Source organism: Cucurbita maxima, unplaced genomic scaffold, assembly GCF_002738345.1.
Source record: "Cucurbita maxima cultivar Rimu unplaced genomic scaffold, Cmax_1.0 Cma_Scf00016, whole genome shotgun sequence".
NCBI lineage: Eukaryota > Viridiplantae > Streptophyta > Magnoliopsida > Cucurbitales > Cucurbitaceae > Cucurbita > Cucurbita maxima.
Genome location: NW_019272032.1, coordinates 3,167,151 through 3,185,521, shown reverse-complemented (window position 1 = coordinate 3,185,521; position 18,371 = coordinate 3,167,151). Strand labels below are relative to the sequence as shown.

The window sequence follows — 18,371 nt, the reverse complement described above, 5'->3', positions numbered from 1 at the left end:
TTGTATTCCTTCACTTTTCTTTGGGGAAAAAGAAACCTTCCATGGGAAAGTACTACATGGAGCTGGGCATTAAGAGAACATAGTTGAGATATTTTGATGGTTTTCCTTGGCTGTTGGCTCTGTGCAAAAGTAAAGATCATAATCCTCATAGCTTCAAGAAAATGGGCCATTTTCTTTTTATTTGAAAGATTCAGAAAGTGGACAAATTGGTAACCTTTTTCTATGCTGAAGAGGCTTTAGCGGGTGGTAACATCTCAAGCTCACCACTAGCATATATTATTCTTTTTAGGCTCCTCAAAATTCTTAAAATGCGTATGATAGGGAGAAGTTTTCCTACCTTTATAAAGAATGTTTCGTTTCCTTCTCCAACCAGTATGAGATCTCACAATCCACCCCTTTCAGGGCCAGCATCCTCGCTGGCACACTTTCCCCTCTCCAATCGATCCCGATGGGGATCTGATACATTTTTTTCAGTTCTCTCTACCTGATGTGAAGGATGTCTTCCTCTTTTATGAGTTGACATAAAGCCTTTTATCTCCCTCTCTCAAGAGAAAATGTGAACACTTGGATGCTTGTGACCACCTCAATAAAAAGAACAGTGTATAAAATTGGCCTTGAGATTAAAGTACTCGAGTATTGACATAGCTACTCAATAATGTGCAATAGGGCATCATTAAAAAAGAGGAAATAATTAAAAAAAATATGATACCTGTTTATTTCTTTTTCACTTGAAGGTATACAGAATAGCCCAAGCTTACAGGTATCTACCTGGATAATTATGATGACATCAACTTACAAGGATTCACAATTGTTTACTTCAAAATATGACTCCTCTTTGGTTAAAAGAATCTATAGCAAATCCCAATTCGTAGGTTTCTGCTGCTGCATCAAGTTCCTTTACAATGCATGGAACACCCCTGGTGGGACCATCCCCAGTCATCTAAAGAGGCAGTTTTCTTCACCGAGCACCACTCATCCATGTTAAGTTCTTCATATTTTGGTAAACATTATGAGCACAATTCCGATAACGTGGTGGTCAATGATGATGATGATGAAGAAGACGCTGCTAATACTGATTGTGAAGAGAATTGCAATTGTATTGTTGAATCATCTTTTGTGTTTCTCATCGGATTGGTGTTGGAGTCTTCCCATGTTGAGGCGCCTCAAGAGAAAAGATTCTCTTCAAAAATTCATAAGAGGAAAAGAAGATTGCACCTTGAGACATGTACATTATCAGTCTTGGAGTCAGCCCCCTAGTATCATACAGACGGGACAATAAAGTCAACAAACTACAGAAAGATTAAGAAACGAACCTCCTTGACAAGAATATTAGCAGAAGACTGATGAAATGTTATATACTCAGAGACAAGCAATGCCAGAACAAAGCATACCTATAGAGGCCTTTCAGACCTTCTTTCTTGCCAATTTCATAGAGCGCTTGGATTACACTTTTATATGGGCTCAGAGATCCTGGAATCTGTGTTTGTAATCTCGTTTTTACAACATCAAAAGGAGTGGTAAACAAAGCGGCAGTAGATCCAGCTACCCCTCCACATACTAACTGCAGATAAAGAAGGATCACCGTGATCTATGTAATTTATATTGCATGTATTATAGCCCTAAACATCACTGTCACTACAGAGAGGCTGTTCCCATCGAATTATCATTAACTTTAAGAAGACGAGTGCCAAAAGATCAAATTTAAGAAGACAGAGTGAGGTTAGTGGGAAAATAACCAACCGTTTGTGAAGTAGTTTGCTGAGCATTAGATTTCAACAGTCCTTTCAAACTTTCATAGGTATAGAACTGCAAAGAAAATATGGCAAAACGGTATGGTGAAATAGAAGGAAAATGAAGTTAAACTGAAAGAACTCGTCTAATGAGGTCATGGTACACTTGGATCGTTGTCCTATTTTAGTTTTCCCCATCTGCTGAGCGATTCTTTCCCTTCATTGAACGCATCTAGCACAGACTCCTTACCTTGATAATTGAGTGTGGTACGTTTCTGCAAAGAACAGCTCCCCATCCAGTATATAATCCTCGCAATCCACCATTTGCAACAACACCAACAAAAGCATTCCTGCAAGGCAAAGTGTCGTGAGAGAAGTATGACAGTCAACAAAAATATCATTCAAGAAACTTGAGCTTAAGATGATTTTAATGGCTGGAAAAGAAATCACAGAACCATCAGCAAATCAATGAAATTATTCAAGGTTGTTTGGTGTCTGACACCCGGCAAGATTCCAAGTCAAAATATCATTTTTCAGTAAATCCAAGGCGAGAATGAAATGAGTTCAAGTTATTAATAAAATGTAAAGGGAATAAATAGAGCAAATACTTTGAGTAACCCCAACAGAGAGACGCACAAGAATCTAAAATGTATACCAGCAGTTATGGTAGCGTGAACTAACTTGCATCTGCTGTTTTATACGCTCACTTGGGGTAAAAATAAAAGATGTAGCAATACTTGCACAACCACCAGCCGTACAATGGACAATAGAGCGATACTCCTAAAGAAAAGAAACAAGTCCGAAGCTTCAAAATCTAACATTCCAGCAAACATCCAAAGTGATGTACAATAAATCGGAATGATTGATTAAAAAGGCTACACTATTGGTTCCATAAACGGATCCATAAGCAGAGTTCTGCCTGCATTTCTCCCTCCCCCAACTCTGATACAATCGCAAAGCCTAGCACCTGCTCATTGGCAGAAAGCCATAACTACCATCAAGTAACGGTTACATTTTGTTTTACATTTTGTTTACCTCTTCAGCGTACACCAAATCTCTACTTAAGAGAGGGAGAGGGCAAGAGTAAGCACCTAAAAACACCTAAAAAGGAAAGGCAAACAGTAGGGAAAGAAAAGAAAAATAATGATGATGACTAACAGAATGAAATTCCTACCTCTTGGAGAAGTGGAAGTAAAGCTCCTTTAACTGATTCATATGTGAAAGTGTAAACAGCAGATATCGGAGCTGAAGACGCAATGTTGGTGGAGATTCCACGATAAAGCCCACTTAAACCTGAAATAAGTATGTTGTTCATTTTCAGAAGATTCCTCAACAAATATAAGTGAAACTGCTATTGATATTCTGGATTGGAACATGTGTTTCACACAGAATCACCAACCCACCTCGATCAGAGACAATTGATTTTCCAATGTAACTGAAAGACTTCTGTTCTGCATGATAAGACTGAACCACTGTTTTGATTGTATCAACAGGATGTAGACAAAGACTGACAAATACACCGGCTAATGCCCCCGCAAAGGCATGTTCTTGCTTGGCAATACTGTAACAAGATTTTTCACGAGTCAATGAGCAATCCTCTCTATAGTAATCCTTTTCAAGAATGAGCTTGTCAGACTGTTTGGTTTTATTCTCATGTTCTTCACTGATATTAGCCTTGCACCTGTTGTCTAAATTGTCTAATACACTGTCCTTGGAAGGTAATGAATGAGCTGCCAAAATAACTGAATCTGGGATCTCTAAAATACTTCCATCTGCCCTGTTATCTTGAACTAATGTAAGGATACGTGAGGCCATATAAACATTTTCCATCATCTTTATTTCCAACTTCCGGACGAACAGCGATGATAAATTGATTGATTGGAACATGGGAGCATTCTTTGAAATTTCATTGATCAACTCATGAACAAGAAAACTTGAATCTCCTGACGTACAGCCCCCTGCTTCATTAAGACCACCTCTAGCCTTGAATGCATTGGCTTTCATGCTTCCATTATTATCAACTTTCACAGCGTAGGATGCTTCAGTATGACTTATATGGTTCATCGATCTATATTTCTTCCTCATATCGTGCAAGATTTGTATACTAGTGAAGCCTTTTCCTTTCCATGATTTAGCTGGCATGTCTCGACTACCATGTAGTAGACTCCAAAATGATGACATGGAATGATATTTACAAGGTTCTAACAAAGATATCTTCTGAGTTACTGTCAAACAAGACAAGCCCAAAGGAGAACATTGGTCATTGGTCCTTATATCAACTAATTGGCCATTAACTTCAACCACACTATTGAACGCAACCTCATTGGAATCATCATTTTCTTGATTTAAGATCTGCTTCGGTTGGAAAAATGTAAAAGGACGACTAGCACAATTCAATACTTGGCCAAAAATTGAAATGAACTGAGCTGTGCTCAACATCTCAGAAGACTTTGGTTCATTTATAGTACCGCTATCTTTACCGTGTTTGGCATAACAAGTGTTGGGGGTATCATTTTCAAGGACAAAATCAGCCAGCTCAGACGATATCCTCTCATCTGGTCTCCACCAGTAATATATTGATGGCTTATTGCTTACACAAGGATTGTTCTGTTTGTTCATTTTCTCAAACCTTTCACAGTTTCCTTGACACATGATTCAAGAAGAACTACAAAACAGAGTCATAACATCATCTCACTCCGCATAAACTATGCCATCTAACACGACCAAGAAAACTAATAACTGAATTTTTCAGGTTAGTCAGTAGATTTAGCATAAAGAACAACTAAACTGGGGGAGGAAGCAAATTATACAAATTCAATGGAAAGAATAAAGGATGAAATAGAAACTCGTGCTCCCGCCTGTGACTGCAAATTTGCAGTTAGAACAAAATCTTTACCAACTGTATCTCACAAAATTTCAACATGACAATTAGAAAGTTCTTTTGCTCCCAGGAATATTAATTTGTGTAAGTAATTCACACGTTTATCTAGAAGGAAAATTTGATCCAAACCATAGCAAATAGATCAATAATGAAAATCAAGAGCAAAGAAATACAGCAATAAAGTTTTAAAAAGAAATTCATTTAAAAAAATGGAAATGTTTTAGGCATGAAGCCTGAGAAAATCGAAGGAGTTACATAATCCTCTGCATTTGGCAAGAAAGAACAGAACTACAAAAATCTTTGTGGAGAAAGCACCGTCTTGAAGAAACAGACAAAATAGTGTCCATATAATTTGGACCAATCTCTTTTCCCCTTTCATCATACTAGGTCGCCACAATAAGGAAAACTCAAAAAATTTCCTTCGCCCTCAATTGAACTAACAACAACGAAGATTCTACATATACTAGCAATATAATTGACTAGTGGAACTTTTCTCTTTATCCATTATAGCGACTAAAATAATAGCATTACACGTACAGTAGCTATATAGTTGGCTTGCAGCCATCAAGACAATTTCATTCTGAAATCATGATGATATCTATGATTTTAAGGGATTAGCTCAGATTTATCAGGATGTTAGCCTAGACTTTTGCACCCTAATTTCTACCATATAACTGATATATCTAGATCAATGAACATGATATCACGTGCAATAGAAATTTTCCAATTTTCACGGTCTTAGAACTAATCTCTTTTGGGAATTATCTTGGCCTCTCATACCAACTTATAAATAACAATAAATCAATTTTTTTCACGGTATTAGAACTTATCATCAATCAACTCCTGCATACCTTCACATAGCAGAGACTTCAAGTTCGATCGAATTACATATATCCAGTCCAATTGGTCCAAAGACAAACGACCAAAAAGTTAAATTGGAGAAGCCCTGAAGCAAAAATTGAGTACAAGTGTCACATGCCGTTCCACTCTTAGAAAGGTTATCCAACAAATCTTGTAATAAAGCAACACTGTCATATGTATCTCAGGTAAATATGTACATGCTTAAGAAAAAAAAAATGGATAAACTATTTGATGAAATTTTCAAATTTCTATTTTAGAAAACCAAGTTTATATGTAAGGTAAATAAATTTCTTTCTTGCAATCTATTTTCTAACATGTTCTTGATATCTAAACCAAATTTAGAATACCTAAAATGATAGTTTCAGCCAACAAATTTAAAAAATTTGTTCCAGTTTTATTTACTGGAATATTAACCACGCCTAACCCCGTATGTAAAAATTGAAAGTACCAAATTACTTCCTGACCGTTTCATAAGAACTAAGCGAACAATCCCCAACTCAATGTTCCAGAATGCACCCAAAACACTATTCATAAAGCAAATCGACCACAATAGTGCCAATCTGGATTGAATAAAAACAATAAAACGAATAACTTCATCAATTAATTGAAGTTAAGTGTCCATCAGGACCGTTAAATAGATGGGCAAACTAAATTTTTGAAAGAAAAAAAACACATGTCCTTCAGCCATAACCTAGCTGAATCAAACAGGAAACCAACTGCAGCAGAGCATCATTTCACTTTCTAAGCTTCTCAGCAGCAAGTCAGAGCTTTAAACAATACTCCAAGGAAAATTAGAAGTAGAAAGAAAATTGCAGAATGAAGAGAGAATGCTAAGAAAGGAAAATATCTAACCTCGTAGAAACAGGCGCTCCCACCATCGGAATGAGGTTGTGGCCGAATTTTATAATCATTTTTCCGGGAAATTGAGAGCTGAAGATTTACGATGGGTTGAACTATTGAACCTTTTCCTTTCTCTTTCCTTTTATCATTATTTTTTAAAAAAAGAAATTAATTTTTATGCAGAAATATCCGTTTTTATTCTAATTAAATAAAAATAAAAAGGATCAAATTATAAACTTACTCCATCCAAAATTATTTCCATAAAAAGATGAAAAATCTACCCTTTAATAGTCTCATGATTTTTAGATGTATTTTGAAGAATTTAATTAAAATTTAAATAATTTAAGTAAATTTTATTTCTTTTCATTTTTTTAACCAATACATAAAGGTTCTTTAACTCTAAAAGCTATTTAAACATCCATTCCATTTATGATAAACTAACCAAAATAACACTCGATTAGTTTACAAGTAGCATGTTTGTAATCGACGAGGGTAACATGATTATCGTAAGTAAAGACAAATATGGAGAATACAAATAGTGTATAAAGTAGAAAATTCGGGTTTACAAAACTGCCATCCAAACCCGAGTTTGATTTAGATAAGCACATTTCCTGTGCTTTCAAACCAAACACCGGTTGAAAGTTATCAAATCAACGTTCAATTATCATGGTCAAACAAAACTATTAGTTCAATACATGAGACTAAAAAGATTGTTCTCCATGCCTATAATTTCTTGTACAAAATCTTTGATGCGTCCAAGTAGACACAAGAACAAGAAGATTCTTTGAAACAATCCGTACCCACCGCAAACAAATATTGTCCGCTTTGACCCGTTACGTATTGTCATCAGTCTCACGGTTTTAAAACATGTATGCTAAGGAGAGGTTTCCACATCCTTAGAATGTTTCATTCTCCTCTCCAACCGATGTGGAATCTCACATTCCTGTTGTACTTGAAAGTTCTAGATGGATGGATAATTCTATCTATGCAAGTGATACACGAGAGAGATGATATCGGAAGAGAAAGAGGGAGAAAATAGGCAGAGAGAGGGAGAATGGTTCAATTTGTGTATTAAATCAATGGCTAACCTTTTGGCATACAAATATACAACAAAAAGAGGGGGAAATATGAGGTTCCAATTAGAAAGGCAAAAAGCTAATCACCTATGGTTGAGCCAGAACTAGAAGTGAGAAGTTAAACTGTCACCAACAACTACACAAAATATTGATTAGCCTCTAAGAATTTTTCCTACCCACATCACTTTTACACTGATTCACTTCCACCTTTTGCCGCTTTTCATCGACGAGGAGCTACCAACAATAGCTTTTTTTGTGCCTGATTTGCATCAAAACAAATAGGGTAAGATGAGCAAGGAGAACATGGAACAGCAAAAAGAAAAAAAAGAAGCTAAATTGGTCGCTAGTTGATGATCTAGTTAAATATGAACACAAAGCTAACATGGCATCATGTAAAAGTCAATATGGCAATGACTACATGATATAAAAGGCTGAGCTAGCACTGAGTTGACTTCAGTATGGTGACTCATTTGTCTTTTACCACATCGAACCACCGCTCTCAAGGGAGTAGGTAGCTCAACGACGCTCATGTTAGCATTGGTCTTTCGTTGCCAATAAGCTAGATTATAAGATTAATAAGGTTTGAGTATTAAAATGACTAAAATGTTAGGAGTAGAAACCAAAGCAGCTGACCAAAAGGAGATCATTTAACATTGACTTGGGAAATGATGCAAGTTCTAAAACAATGTAAAAGCAGAACAGCTGAATAATGCCATAAGGCAAAACAATCATTTTGATACCTCAAGATGGAGCACTCTTTCCACTCTCTTTTGTAGTTATAATTCGTTTGTTATTAACAGCAATCGGAGAGCTTTTTTGTATTCTCCTTTGATCCCCTTTTGTACTTTTCATTTTACCAATGAAAAGTTTGGCATCTTATCACAAAAATTAAGGAAAGAAAACATGAGGCAAATAATATTGAGAACATCGGAGTAAGAAGAACAATGTTTAGATTTTCATACTTGATGCTGATGGAGCCTTTGAGGAGCTTTTCGTCAGTGAAACTCTTGAAGGTTTTGTCTGCACGGGCTTTTGCGGGGGCCTGGGGCCTGTCCTCAATGGCGCATTGGTTCTGCATAAAACAGGGAACAAAGAGGATAAATTTCTTAATACGTATTTAACCACCAAGGTGTGGGGGAGTTGTTGCGCATCCAAGTGCGTCCAAACAAATCACATGGAGTAAAAATGTTATTTACAATAAAAGATGTCCTATTTGGCTATTTCTGAAATTAGGTCCTAGACCACCCAAGGGGACTGCCGGTGGTGTCACTTGTAAGTGCCTGAGATGTTAAACCCCAAGTTGAAAACAGCACTTGTGATACTTGGAGGTGGCACTGGAGTGGGTAGAGCCTTCAAAAAGACAAGTAGGGCGAGCCATAAGTGAAGCGAGGCCCTCGACACCCCGGTTACAGGAAACAATAAAGGGTCATGACTTTTATAGTAGCTGGCAGTGTCACCAATCAGTTTAAGCATGAAATGAAGAGAGAAAGCTGAACCTAAATTCTGTATAAGTCGAGTACAAGGATGTCGATAAATAATTTAAGAGGAAATAGTAATTACTTACTTTTCTGGAATAGGTACCAATGACTTCACCCCAGTTGTTGCACTCTCGGCTAGCCTTTTGACATCCAACGAGCTATCTGGGTGTTTGGTAACAGCAATCAAACTATCTGATGGTTTTGAAACATCAGGGAATAGAGTGTATTCCACAACGCTACAGATCGATCCATCAGTTTCAGTCCCCATTGAGAGGCCACCATCTGATATGTCACTTAATCTCTCATCAGAATCAGCATTCCCAAAGCCTAAAAGCTCAACATCATCCGTAACCTTCAGACCTAAAGCCCTCGACTGTGAAAAAGATTCCTTCTGATGTCTAAAATCTTCTAGAGGCAGATGTGATCCTGATACAGAACGCTTAGAACGTCTAAAGTCCTCTACAGACAGATGTGATTCCGATCCAAAATGCTTATGATGTCTAAAGTCATCCATAGACTGATATGATCCAGCTTCAGAACGCCTATCATAATCCGAGAAATTGTCCATATCAGATGCTGCTTTATTAACCAGAAAGTCTTTCCTCCTTGATGGCCTTTGCCTCTGCCGAGGAGTTGCACTAAAAGCCCTTCCAGGTGAACATGATTCAAATCTTTGGGAACCAACGCCATGCTTCACAGAATTGCCACTAGTTTTAAGTAACTGCAACCGCTCAATCTCCTCATCTTTATTTGCAATGGTATCCTTGAGAACTGCCACCTGCATAGCATTGTCAACATAAAATCAGAAAATAGCACATCTCATGTAATTGTGTACTCCGTGCACACTATTAGAGTCGAGATTTAAGGAGAAGTTTCATGCAGTTCAATAGGAAAAGAACTGTTGAATAAAATTTTAAAAAATAGAGAAGAGAATGACAAGTTGTCGGGACCTGATCCATGAGTTCTCTAACATATCTACCCTCTTTATTGCTGCGGGCAGCACCCAACTCGACACCAGAAACTCTTTCTGCAAACTTCAAGGTGCTTATAGTTTCAGAATATGACTCCACATCAGGATTAATCTGTACGAACATGAGCGTTTTTGCTTGACCACCTAGAGGTTCGAATAAAGAAAATATGTGATGAACTAGGTATTATCAGAAAATAGAAGAATAGAGGTCCAATAAAATACGAAAACACAGAAGCACCTAAAGAACTTTGGAGAACTTGGGTTAGTTTGCTATTTCTGTAAGGAATATGCGCAGTCTTCTGTGCAAGAGCAAAAATTACATCCCCAAGAGCTGACAATGATTTATTAATATGTTGTGCCTCCTTCAGCCTATCTCCAGTCGCCTCGGAGCGGTCCACCCTTTCACTACCAGCAAGATCTATTAAATGAAGACAACCACGCAAGATAGCATCTGTCTCCAAGTCCACACCACGAACATGAATCGTCAGCACACTGCACAGCATCAGTAATTGCATGAAATGTATTCTCAAAGGAAGTATGAAAATAAATGATTAATAACATTTTTAGAATACTACCTATGAGATCTGCTGCTTCTTTCATTCAGGGCTGTGGCTCCAACAGCCCTGTTTGACAACCCAATCTTCATCAAATCAAGAACATCGCCAGTAGATCTAACAGAATGCATGGCAGCATCGGGTACTGCAAGCCCATTTGGTTGAGTAGAGTTCCAAATCCCAAGTGTGCGCAAGTCAAAGGAAACTATGTTTTTTCATTATAAAAGGACACTTCGGCTAAACAAATTCTAAAATGGCTGGGAAAGGCTGAATAATGAATTGATTGATTAAATTAGTTCTAAAGAATAGAAGAGAAACCAAACTTTACTCTTTTCATAAACAAGTCAATTCAATGAGCCAGTTAAGAGGTTTCTTTTCCTACCCATTGTGTAGTTATCTTCTGGGTTGAATGATTAGTTTCTTTCTTTGAAAAAACAATGGGAATTACACAACAAAAGATGTTTTTTTTAACTTTTGCATAACTAAATTATATCAAAGTATTCAAAGTAGGATATCTCTTTGGAAGACCGCTAGTTGAGAGCAGATCACGGACTTGTTCATTGTATATCTCAACCATTTGGACACCAATTTCATAGGCAATAGATCCCTTCCTACTTTGAGAAATTTCGAAGAGGTCATTTAATGCTCGATAATTAACACCCCATTCTTCTCTCAATGATATATCAGGTCCACTCTGAGAAAGAATAAGACGTATGAGCCACAATGAACAGAGTAAAAATATGGTGTCACAAATATAAGCATATCGCATACCATAGTATAGGTCTTTCCCGAACCAGTTTGTCCATAAGCAAATATGCAAACATTATATCCATCAAGGACAGACCGAATTAACGGCCTAGTGTCTATAAACACCTCCTCTGATAAAAAATAAAAAAAATTAAATGTAAATAGGAAGTTGGAAAACAAAAATCTTCCTAATCGAACTAGCAATAAGTATGAGTAACATAATAGAGTAACTTAATTTATGTACAGTTTATCAAAATTGGATTAGATTACAAATACCTTGTGAACATGTCGGACCAAAAACCTTATTGAACTTGAATAGCCTACGATTGTCTTTTCCTTGTTTAGCAGGATTTACAATTACCAAGTCACCATTTTCACCAATATATTCAACTGTAGTTAGCTTTTTTTGCCCTGGAAGGAATGGCCGTATTCGACTATACACTCGAATGTTACCTGTGAAATTCCACATCTAAATTGAGAAAGCTCAAGTAAACAAAAAAAGGAAAATAAAAATGATACCTTTTAAATCCTGAACCTCATTATACAATATTCTATTTTCGTTCAGAACTGCATTGTAATTCAGAGCCACATCTGCCAATCCTTTGAACTTTATTCCTATTAATGGCAACACCATCATAAACAAAAAAAAAAAAAAAATTGAATGAAAAGAAGTACAAATAACATAGAAAACTGGAGTAAAAATGAAAACAGGAGATTGGTTAAGCTAAAACCTACCAAGGTAATTAAAATCCTCTGCATAGTTTCTTTCTGTATTCAAGACCTCATGTTTGATGGACTCCAGCGAACCCCTTAATTCCTAAAAATAATAAAATCAAAGTCATGTCTCTAATCAACACAAAATGGGCCCTACGGAAAATAACATTACTGAAGACATAACAAAAACCTTAAAAGCTCCAAGCAGATCATTAACAACATTTTGATAGACAAACTCTTTCTTCTTCCATCTCAGTGATTTAGATTCAGAAAATGTCTCGAGTTCCTTCACCTTCTTCCTGGAATCCGCTAATAAGTATTCGAGTTCATTTAGTTTCTCTTCAAACTTAACTTTTTCCTCCTTGGCACTTTTTTCCAATTGCAAGCAATTATTTTCATGTTCCCTTTTAGTCATTTCTAGCTCCTTTCTGAGATTTGAAAGCTCAACATCACAGCGTTCCTTTTGCTCCTTCAGAGCCATCTTATCCTGCTCCTCGCAAGTTTTCATTTCCTCTACTTTGAACTTTTCAACCTTCAACACCAAATAATCAAGTGTTAACATATTCTGTACGTGACGGAGAAACTAACACAAAACTAAAATGTCACTGGTCACAATGATAAATTATGGCATGAGCTAAATGGACAATATAATCGTCACTTTATCAGTGTACGCCCTGTTCGTAACCAAGGAATGGGTTTAGGAGAACCAAAATAAAAAGTGTGAGAAAGAAGTAATATTATAGGGGTTGGAACCAGTATTAGGATTAGGTGCATTACCATTGATTTTATTAATAAAAATTTGGAATAGAAATCTACTTAAATTCGGTGCATGAACATCAACCAAATTTTGAGACAAATAGAAACAAACTGGGTCCCATATTGAGGTCGTTCTTCTACACAAATTCAGGAGTCACCCCTGATATTAATAAGGTGGACTGTGGAAGTCTCTGCCTGAGAATAAACAGTACAAAAGATTCCTCGTAGATGTTCATAGCAGTAATGATTTTTCCTATACAACCAAATTTCACATGCTACCCACGGAACTCAAAACAACTGGTTCAATTGAGCAAAGTTGAAATTATAGGCAGCTAAAATGTGCGCAGCAAGCTCATTCAACATTAATGGAAAATGAGTTGATCATCAAAAACTTCAAGCAAATAAAAACAACTTGGGTATTTCATCCTAGGTGAAAGAAAGCAGAAGGCAAACTATAGCATACATGAGAACCAATATAATAAATATCTTCATCAATTCAACATTATGGTTGCTGAACTTTATTATTAATATTTAGTTACTGTCGTTCCTTCACGATAGGATCTTATGAAGCAAGGAAGCTCTCCAATTCTACGACTAAAAATGAGATCCCTACCAAAATTAGAACGTACAGCAAACACAAGGCAGAGTGGAAGGAAGCCAGTTTATCTAAATGGCTTGATCTTGATGAAAATAAAAATAAGTCGGGAATCAAAGATAACAAATATACTTGATAATTTTCTTAGATTAGAAATGGATTGAGCACTTTACCTTCATACGTTGAAGCTGATTCAAAACAACCTACAAAAGTAATGACACCAAAAATCCAGGACTGAATACAGCGTTTTGATTTCTAAACCGAAAGCAAATATTTGAACATTTGGATGTTCATCAAAATACCTCATTTTCTTCAGTGGTTCCTGTTGCAAGGGTTTCAAGGACTTTTATTCTTGACAGAAATTTCTCCTCCCGAGCTCTCAAAAGACCGCTTTGCTGCATAAATCCAAGGTGAAAGACGTTAATTGCTATTGGCAGTGAAAGATAGTATACTGTCCCAAGTTAAAAATTATGCTAAGCACGATTACATGTCTCAGGTTTCCAGCATGAGTTAAAATTCTCCGCTCAAGCACCTGTACAACTTTTCGCAGAAGATATGCTATTTGCTGAGAGAAATTTGAACCAATAAAAGGAAAGTTAGAAATACAACTAAATTAAACGTCCTGGATAAAAATAAGACCATGAAATCAGATATGGTGTGTGAATTTCTTGGGTTGAAATTTTTTATGCTTCCAGTAGAAGAATGATAATCACTCCCATACATTTGACACGTCTCCATTTTTTGTTTCAACGCTGCCATCCAGAATTCCATTGACCAAATTGAAAAGTGATGGAGTAGAGACATTCTGCATAAAATAATCGCAGAAACTACTTGAGAAATGAATATATTCATATTTTGAAGCATACCATTGATGTAAACAACGAATTAAACATGGTTCAGGGTTACCTCAAAATTTTTTAATTTTATCAACTCCAAGATGTCAGAACCAGAAACATCATGATTTTGTTCTTGCACTTCATGATCCTCAAGTTGAATATGACTTCTTAAACCACACGATAGTGCTATAATAAACAAACAAGAAAATAATAGAATGAAATAAATTGCATTGTCAACACTAAATTTAAGAGAAAGCATGAAAATCTAGAACACTGTGATCCCACCAAACTTCCTTGATAATATAATAATTAACTCAATAAATGATAGTAAGTTCGTTATACCTGCCTGCTGTAACCTGATTTGCATAAGCATCCAAAAAATCAGACATTAAGATCAAAACCATGCATACACAATATAAAACATATATTTAATTGGTTTAAATACTATTTTGGTCCCTCTACTTTTTGCTTTGGTTCATTTTGGTTCATGACCACAAACGTAAATTTTACACAAGAGAGTCCCTTTAACACAAATTTATGGCTACATTTCAAGAAATTTAGTGAGTAAAGTGTTATGCTAAAATTATGTTCGAAAAAAAATGAGGAAAAAAAAAGTAGAACGACCAAATTGTTCACTTTTTAAAAGTACACAAACCAAAATGGACATTTAGAAAGTATAAGAAGTAAATTGAATCAAGACCAAAATTCTTTAAATGTGAAACAAGAAACATCAAACAAAACTTAAAAAAGTATCGGATGCACTCTATGACTGTTTAGGCACTTGACCTATTTAAGGTCAAAATTCTTTAAATGTGGATTATCAGCAGAAATTGGTTGGATAAACCAAATCAAATATCTTTTTTTCTGAAACAAGAAACTACGTGAAGAGTACAATGTACAACCTAAAAGACTAACAGCGACACGAAAAAATAAAAACTCTACAGGGGAGATTTTTTTTTAAAAAAAAAAACACAGCCAATAAAAAAAATTATTTAACTACAAACAGTAAAATGCAGGAGCAAAACTTAATTGTTGGGAGAAAAAATCCCTCAATGTTCAAAGGCTTGACCATCCAAAAATCAAGAACAAGATCAACCCTAAAAAAACTTTATAATTTACTCTGAATGAAATCCTTGCACAATTTACATTCTCCTCCTGATCCTGTACCATACCTGATATAATTGAACCATTCTGAAAATCCTGAAGTCTTTGCCCAGAGAAATTATTGATTCCATCTAATGATTCTACTTCATATAAGTTCCATTTCTTTCGTGAATAATGTTGAGTGTCATCATCCCCAGCAGTCAAATCAAAAGAAGCTCGAAGCGTGCTCAGGCAGTGCAAAACTGGTGCAATAGGTCCCTGCATTTAATCTCTGCTCATATTTCAATTTATAAAGGTTTCAAATATCTAACAATCAAATTGATTCATTCAGCATAAATACATAACTGAACCAGGTATTGTTTGTAAGTTGGATACAAGTGTGATAAATGATGAAACCCAATAACTAAATGTTTTGCAGGAATGGATGTATGATTATAAAATCCAAGTCAGATTACACAAGATAAGTATTGCAAAGGAGATCAAGTATATCACACAATACAAGGTTTTTCTTCAAGATAAAAATCATGAGATATCCTGTTCAAGTGATCCATTTACTATTCAAGGTTAAAGCCACTCTTTACCAATCATTAAAACTTTAATGGTGTCAAATTGAGTTATGAATGTGAAATGAAGAAATTAGTACCTTCTAAGATTTAAGATATTTGCAATGTAAGTGTGAAAAATTCTCATGGCAGGACAAGACTACTTTTGTTGGCTGGTTTTTGTGACCGTGATAGGCATTTGTTTTAGCTTAGTTTGAGTTGTTTAGTGTTGGCTTTGAGCTTTTCTTACCATTCAGTTTTACTGTAATTTTCTGGTTGTGTTGGGCATTTTTGCAGCTAGATTTTAGGTGTTTTGGCTAGTTTTCGTGCTATTTAGCTCTAAAGAAGATGATGATTACAACAATGGTTCAAGTTTATGGCTCAATTGAATGAAGTCAATAAGTATGGAACCAAAACAAGTATTTCCCTCACTTTTTATCATCTATATGGCAGAAAATAAAGGTATTTACAGACACAATTGCATTGCATCAAACAAAAGCAATTACCTGCTCTAAGACAGATGGTTCAAAGCCAGGAAGTCCTAGTTCATCCAGAGTTATCAAAAAACTCTCAATGTTAGAATTGATGGGCTTACAATTGCCTCCCTAGAGAAAAGAAAAGAAATTTGTGGTCTATGTTAAAAAAAATAATTAAATGCGAGGAAATTATTAAATGGAAAATTATATACATAAAAGTTATAAACAAAGACCACCAAATGTCATCCAACCTGAACTGCCCCAGGGCATAATTTATCTAACATGCTGCATAGAATAGTTCCATCAATCAAGCATGTTCTCAATTCCTCATCTGAAGCATCCAGGGGCAAATTTATATGGGGGAGCATAAAATTTAACCACTCCACCACCTCCAATTTTAGTTTGGCTAATGTTGAAGAGAGCATAAGGTTAAATATGGATATGAGAAAAACCAGACCATCTCACGTGCAAAAAACTTCTGATAAGCAAAAGAGACTTACATTCAGCCATTCACCAGAGCTTCTGAACCAGCTGAGTACAGCTCCAATGTAGCTCACAACAAAATCATCAACAATCCACTCTTTCCATGATCCAAGAGAACATGGAGATAAAAAAGTTGCATAACACATTAACCATCAAAGTCAGCGCAATGTTACCCGAGGAAAACTAGAGAATGCACAGAAAAACGATGCAGCTTTATGTCTTTACTCATATCACGTTTAAAAAGTTTTCCTGAAGTTGTGCAATGTTGCTCGTCAATTAAGAGGAATAAGACAATTAAACTTTGACGTGTCCATAAATCTAAGGTTCCGGTTCTTTAGCTGAGAGGAACTATAGGAAGAGATAGGCATTCAAGAAACTACCTGTGAAATGCTGTTGAGAAGCTGAGGAAACATTACACCCAAATTTCAGCTAAGCCCAACCTGCCAACCAAACCTTTTATTAGATAGCAAATTTCAACAATTTTTACCTGTTCATACAAATTTGGCCCCGGCTACACCTTGTTTCAAGAAACTATTACCCTAGAATGCCCAGAAATTCTTAAATGGACTTGAGAATTCTTATCCCCCTCCTCCCCCACAAAAAAGGGACTGAAAGGGACAGAGACAACGTCTCCATTTCCTTGCTCAACTCGCTCGGCAATCGTAACCCAATAGCACAGGAGCAAGAAGATTGAAATTCTGAGGTAAAAATATGAAATGCAACCTAAAGAACCCAAAAGATAATCAAAATGGGTCCGCAAAAAAGCGTTTATTAGCTGATAAAGAAGCTAAAACAGATGGACACGCATCCTCAAAATGTATCAAAGATTTCAGAAACCACACCTTTGACAACATGAACAAGATGAGGCTGTTCAGAAAGATTTCTTAGAAACCCAACAGCATCTGCGTCAAAGGGGGCCGAATGAAACGAAAGAATGGGAAGAAGAAAGATTAGGAACAGAAAATGCAGAGCTCCAGGTCGATTCGCCAAATGAAAAATGGAGAACAAAATTAAGAAATTAAGTTGGGTAAGAGCCACAAATCCGGTCCGAAAATTCCGAGACAACGAGAGAATGTGTTTGATTCGAAGGAAATGGATTTTGTTAATCCAAAAAAAGTTGGAGCTAAACATGGAAGTTGAAAGCAGGCTGCTCTCTTTTCTTTATTTATTTCTCCTCGGTCTTTTTTTTTTATCTACTTTTTGCAGAGAAGGTGCTGTACTTTTTTATATTTATGTTTGTGGCCCAGCCCCGACAAATTTGGAGTCATGTTTCCCGCCTTTTGCCCTTCGATTATGTTTCCGGATAGATAATGACGGAATTAGCGATGGATTTTCTTTTATTTATCCATTTGTCCTCGTACTTTGGATAATTTCACTCTCAGACATATCTAATTCTATTCTTTCTATTAAAAAATATATCTTGCGTTCTCATTTTATTCCTAGTTAATTTACTATATAATTTATAAGGCTAATAAAGAGTTACGTCGGGATATATTGAATAATGCTCTTAATTAATTTAATTTAATTTTTTTTTATAATATATAAAATGAATTATTTCCATCTCTAACTTTGTATAATTTGTTATTATCTGGAATATATATTTGGTATCAGTTAAGTTCTAAAACTTAAATGCAGTGGGGTCTTTTATTTATATTATTTTTAATAAAACAGTATTAACGGTGATGTATAAAACATTTACTTGCTTTCCTTTAAATGTGGAATATAAAA

The 18,371-nt window shown here is 35.8% G+C and overlaps 2 protein-coding genes across 8 annotated transcripts; both read right to left on the bottom strand.

Moving 5' to 3' along the window:
• Positions 1-601: 601 nt before the first annotated feature.
• On the bottom strand, positions 602-6,414 carry LOC111491243. 6 transcript variants are annotated; one of them, XM_023140052.1, is made up of 9 exons: positions 6,325-6,414; positions 5,463-5,557; positions 3,134-4,395; positions 2,905-3,023; positions 2,386-2,510; positions 1,981-2,080; positions 1,741-1,806; positions 1,392-1,561; positions 602-1,253 (listed from the first exon to the last, which is right to left on the bottom strand). In XM_023140052.1, the coding sequence occupies exons 3-9, from the start codon at positions 4,380-4,382 to the stop codon at positions 1,124-1,126; spliced, it is 1,959 nt and encodes a 652-aa protein (XP_022995820.1). In that variant the 5' UTR covers positions 4,383-4,395; positions 5,463-5,557; positions 6,325-6,414; the 3' UTR covers positions 602-1,123. The 6 variants fall into 6 exon arrangements, 5 of the variants coding, with proteins under 5 accessions (XP_022995820.1, XP_022995821.1, XP_022995822.1 ...); XM_023140053.1 differs by having other exon boundaries at positions 5,463-6,188; positions 6,325-6,410; XM_023140054.1 differs by lacking the exon at positions 5,463-5,557.
• A 944-nt stretch (positions 6,415-7,358) lies between these two features.
• Positions 7,359-17,794, bottom strand: LOC111491008 (kinesin-like protein KIN-14J). Of its 2 annotated transcripts, XM_023139717.1 has the most exons (24): positions 17,486-17,794; positions 17,024-17,083; positions 16,661-16,740; positions 16,412-16,566; positions 16,191-16,289; positions 15,211-15,400; positions 14,109-14,224; positions 13,924-14,007; positions 13,690-13,767; positions 13,505-13,597; positions 13,376-13,405; positions 12,042-12,383; positions 11,873-11,954; positions 11,657-11,752; positions 11,414-11,590; positions 11,162-11,268; positions 10,906-11,084; positions 10,412-10,576; positions 10,075-10,328; positions 9,817-9,980; positions 8,953-9,644; positions 8,351-8,460; positions 8,129-8,263; positions 7,359-7,647 (listed from the first exon to the last, which is right to left on the bottom strand). In XM_023139717.1, exons 3-23 carry the CDS (start codon positions 16,668-16,670, stop codon positions 8,130-8,132), a joined length of 3,357 nt encoding a protein of 1,118 aa, XP_022995485.1. In that variant the 5' UTR covers positions 16,671-16,740; positions 17,024-17,083; positions 17,486-17,794; the 3' UTR covers positions 7,359-7,647; position 8,129. The 2 variants fall into 2 exon arrangements, with proteins under 2 accessions (XP_022995485.1, XP_022995486.1); XM_023139718.1 differs by lacking the exon at positions 8,129-8,263.
• Positions 17,795-18,371: the final 577 nt, after the last annotated feature.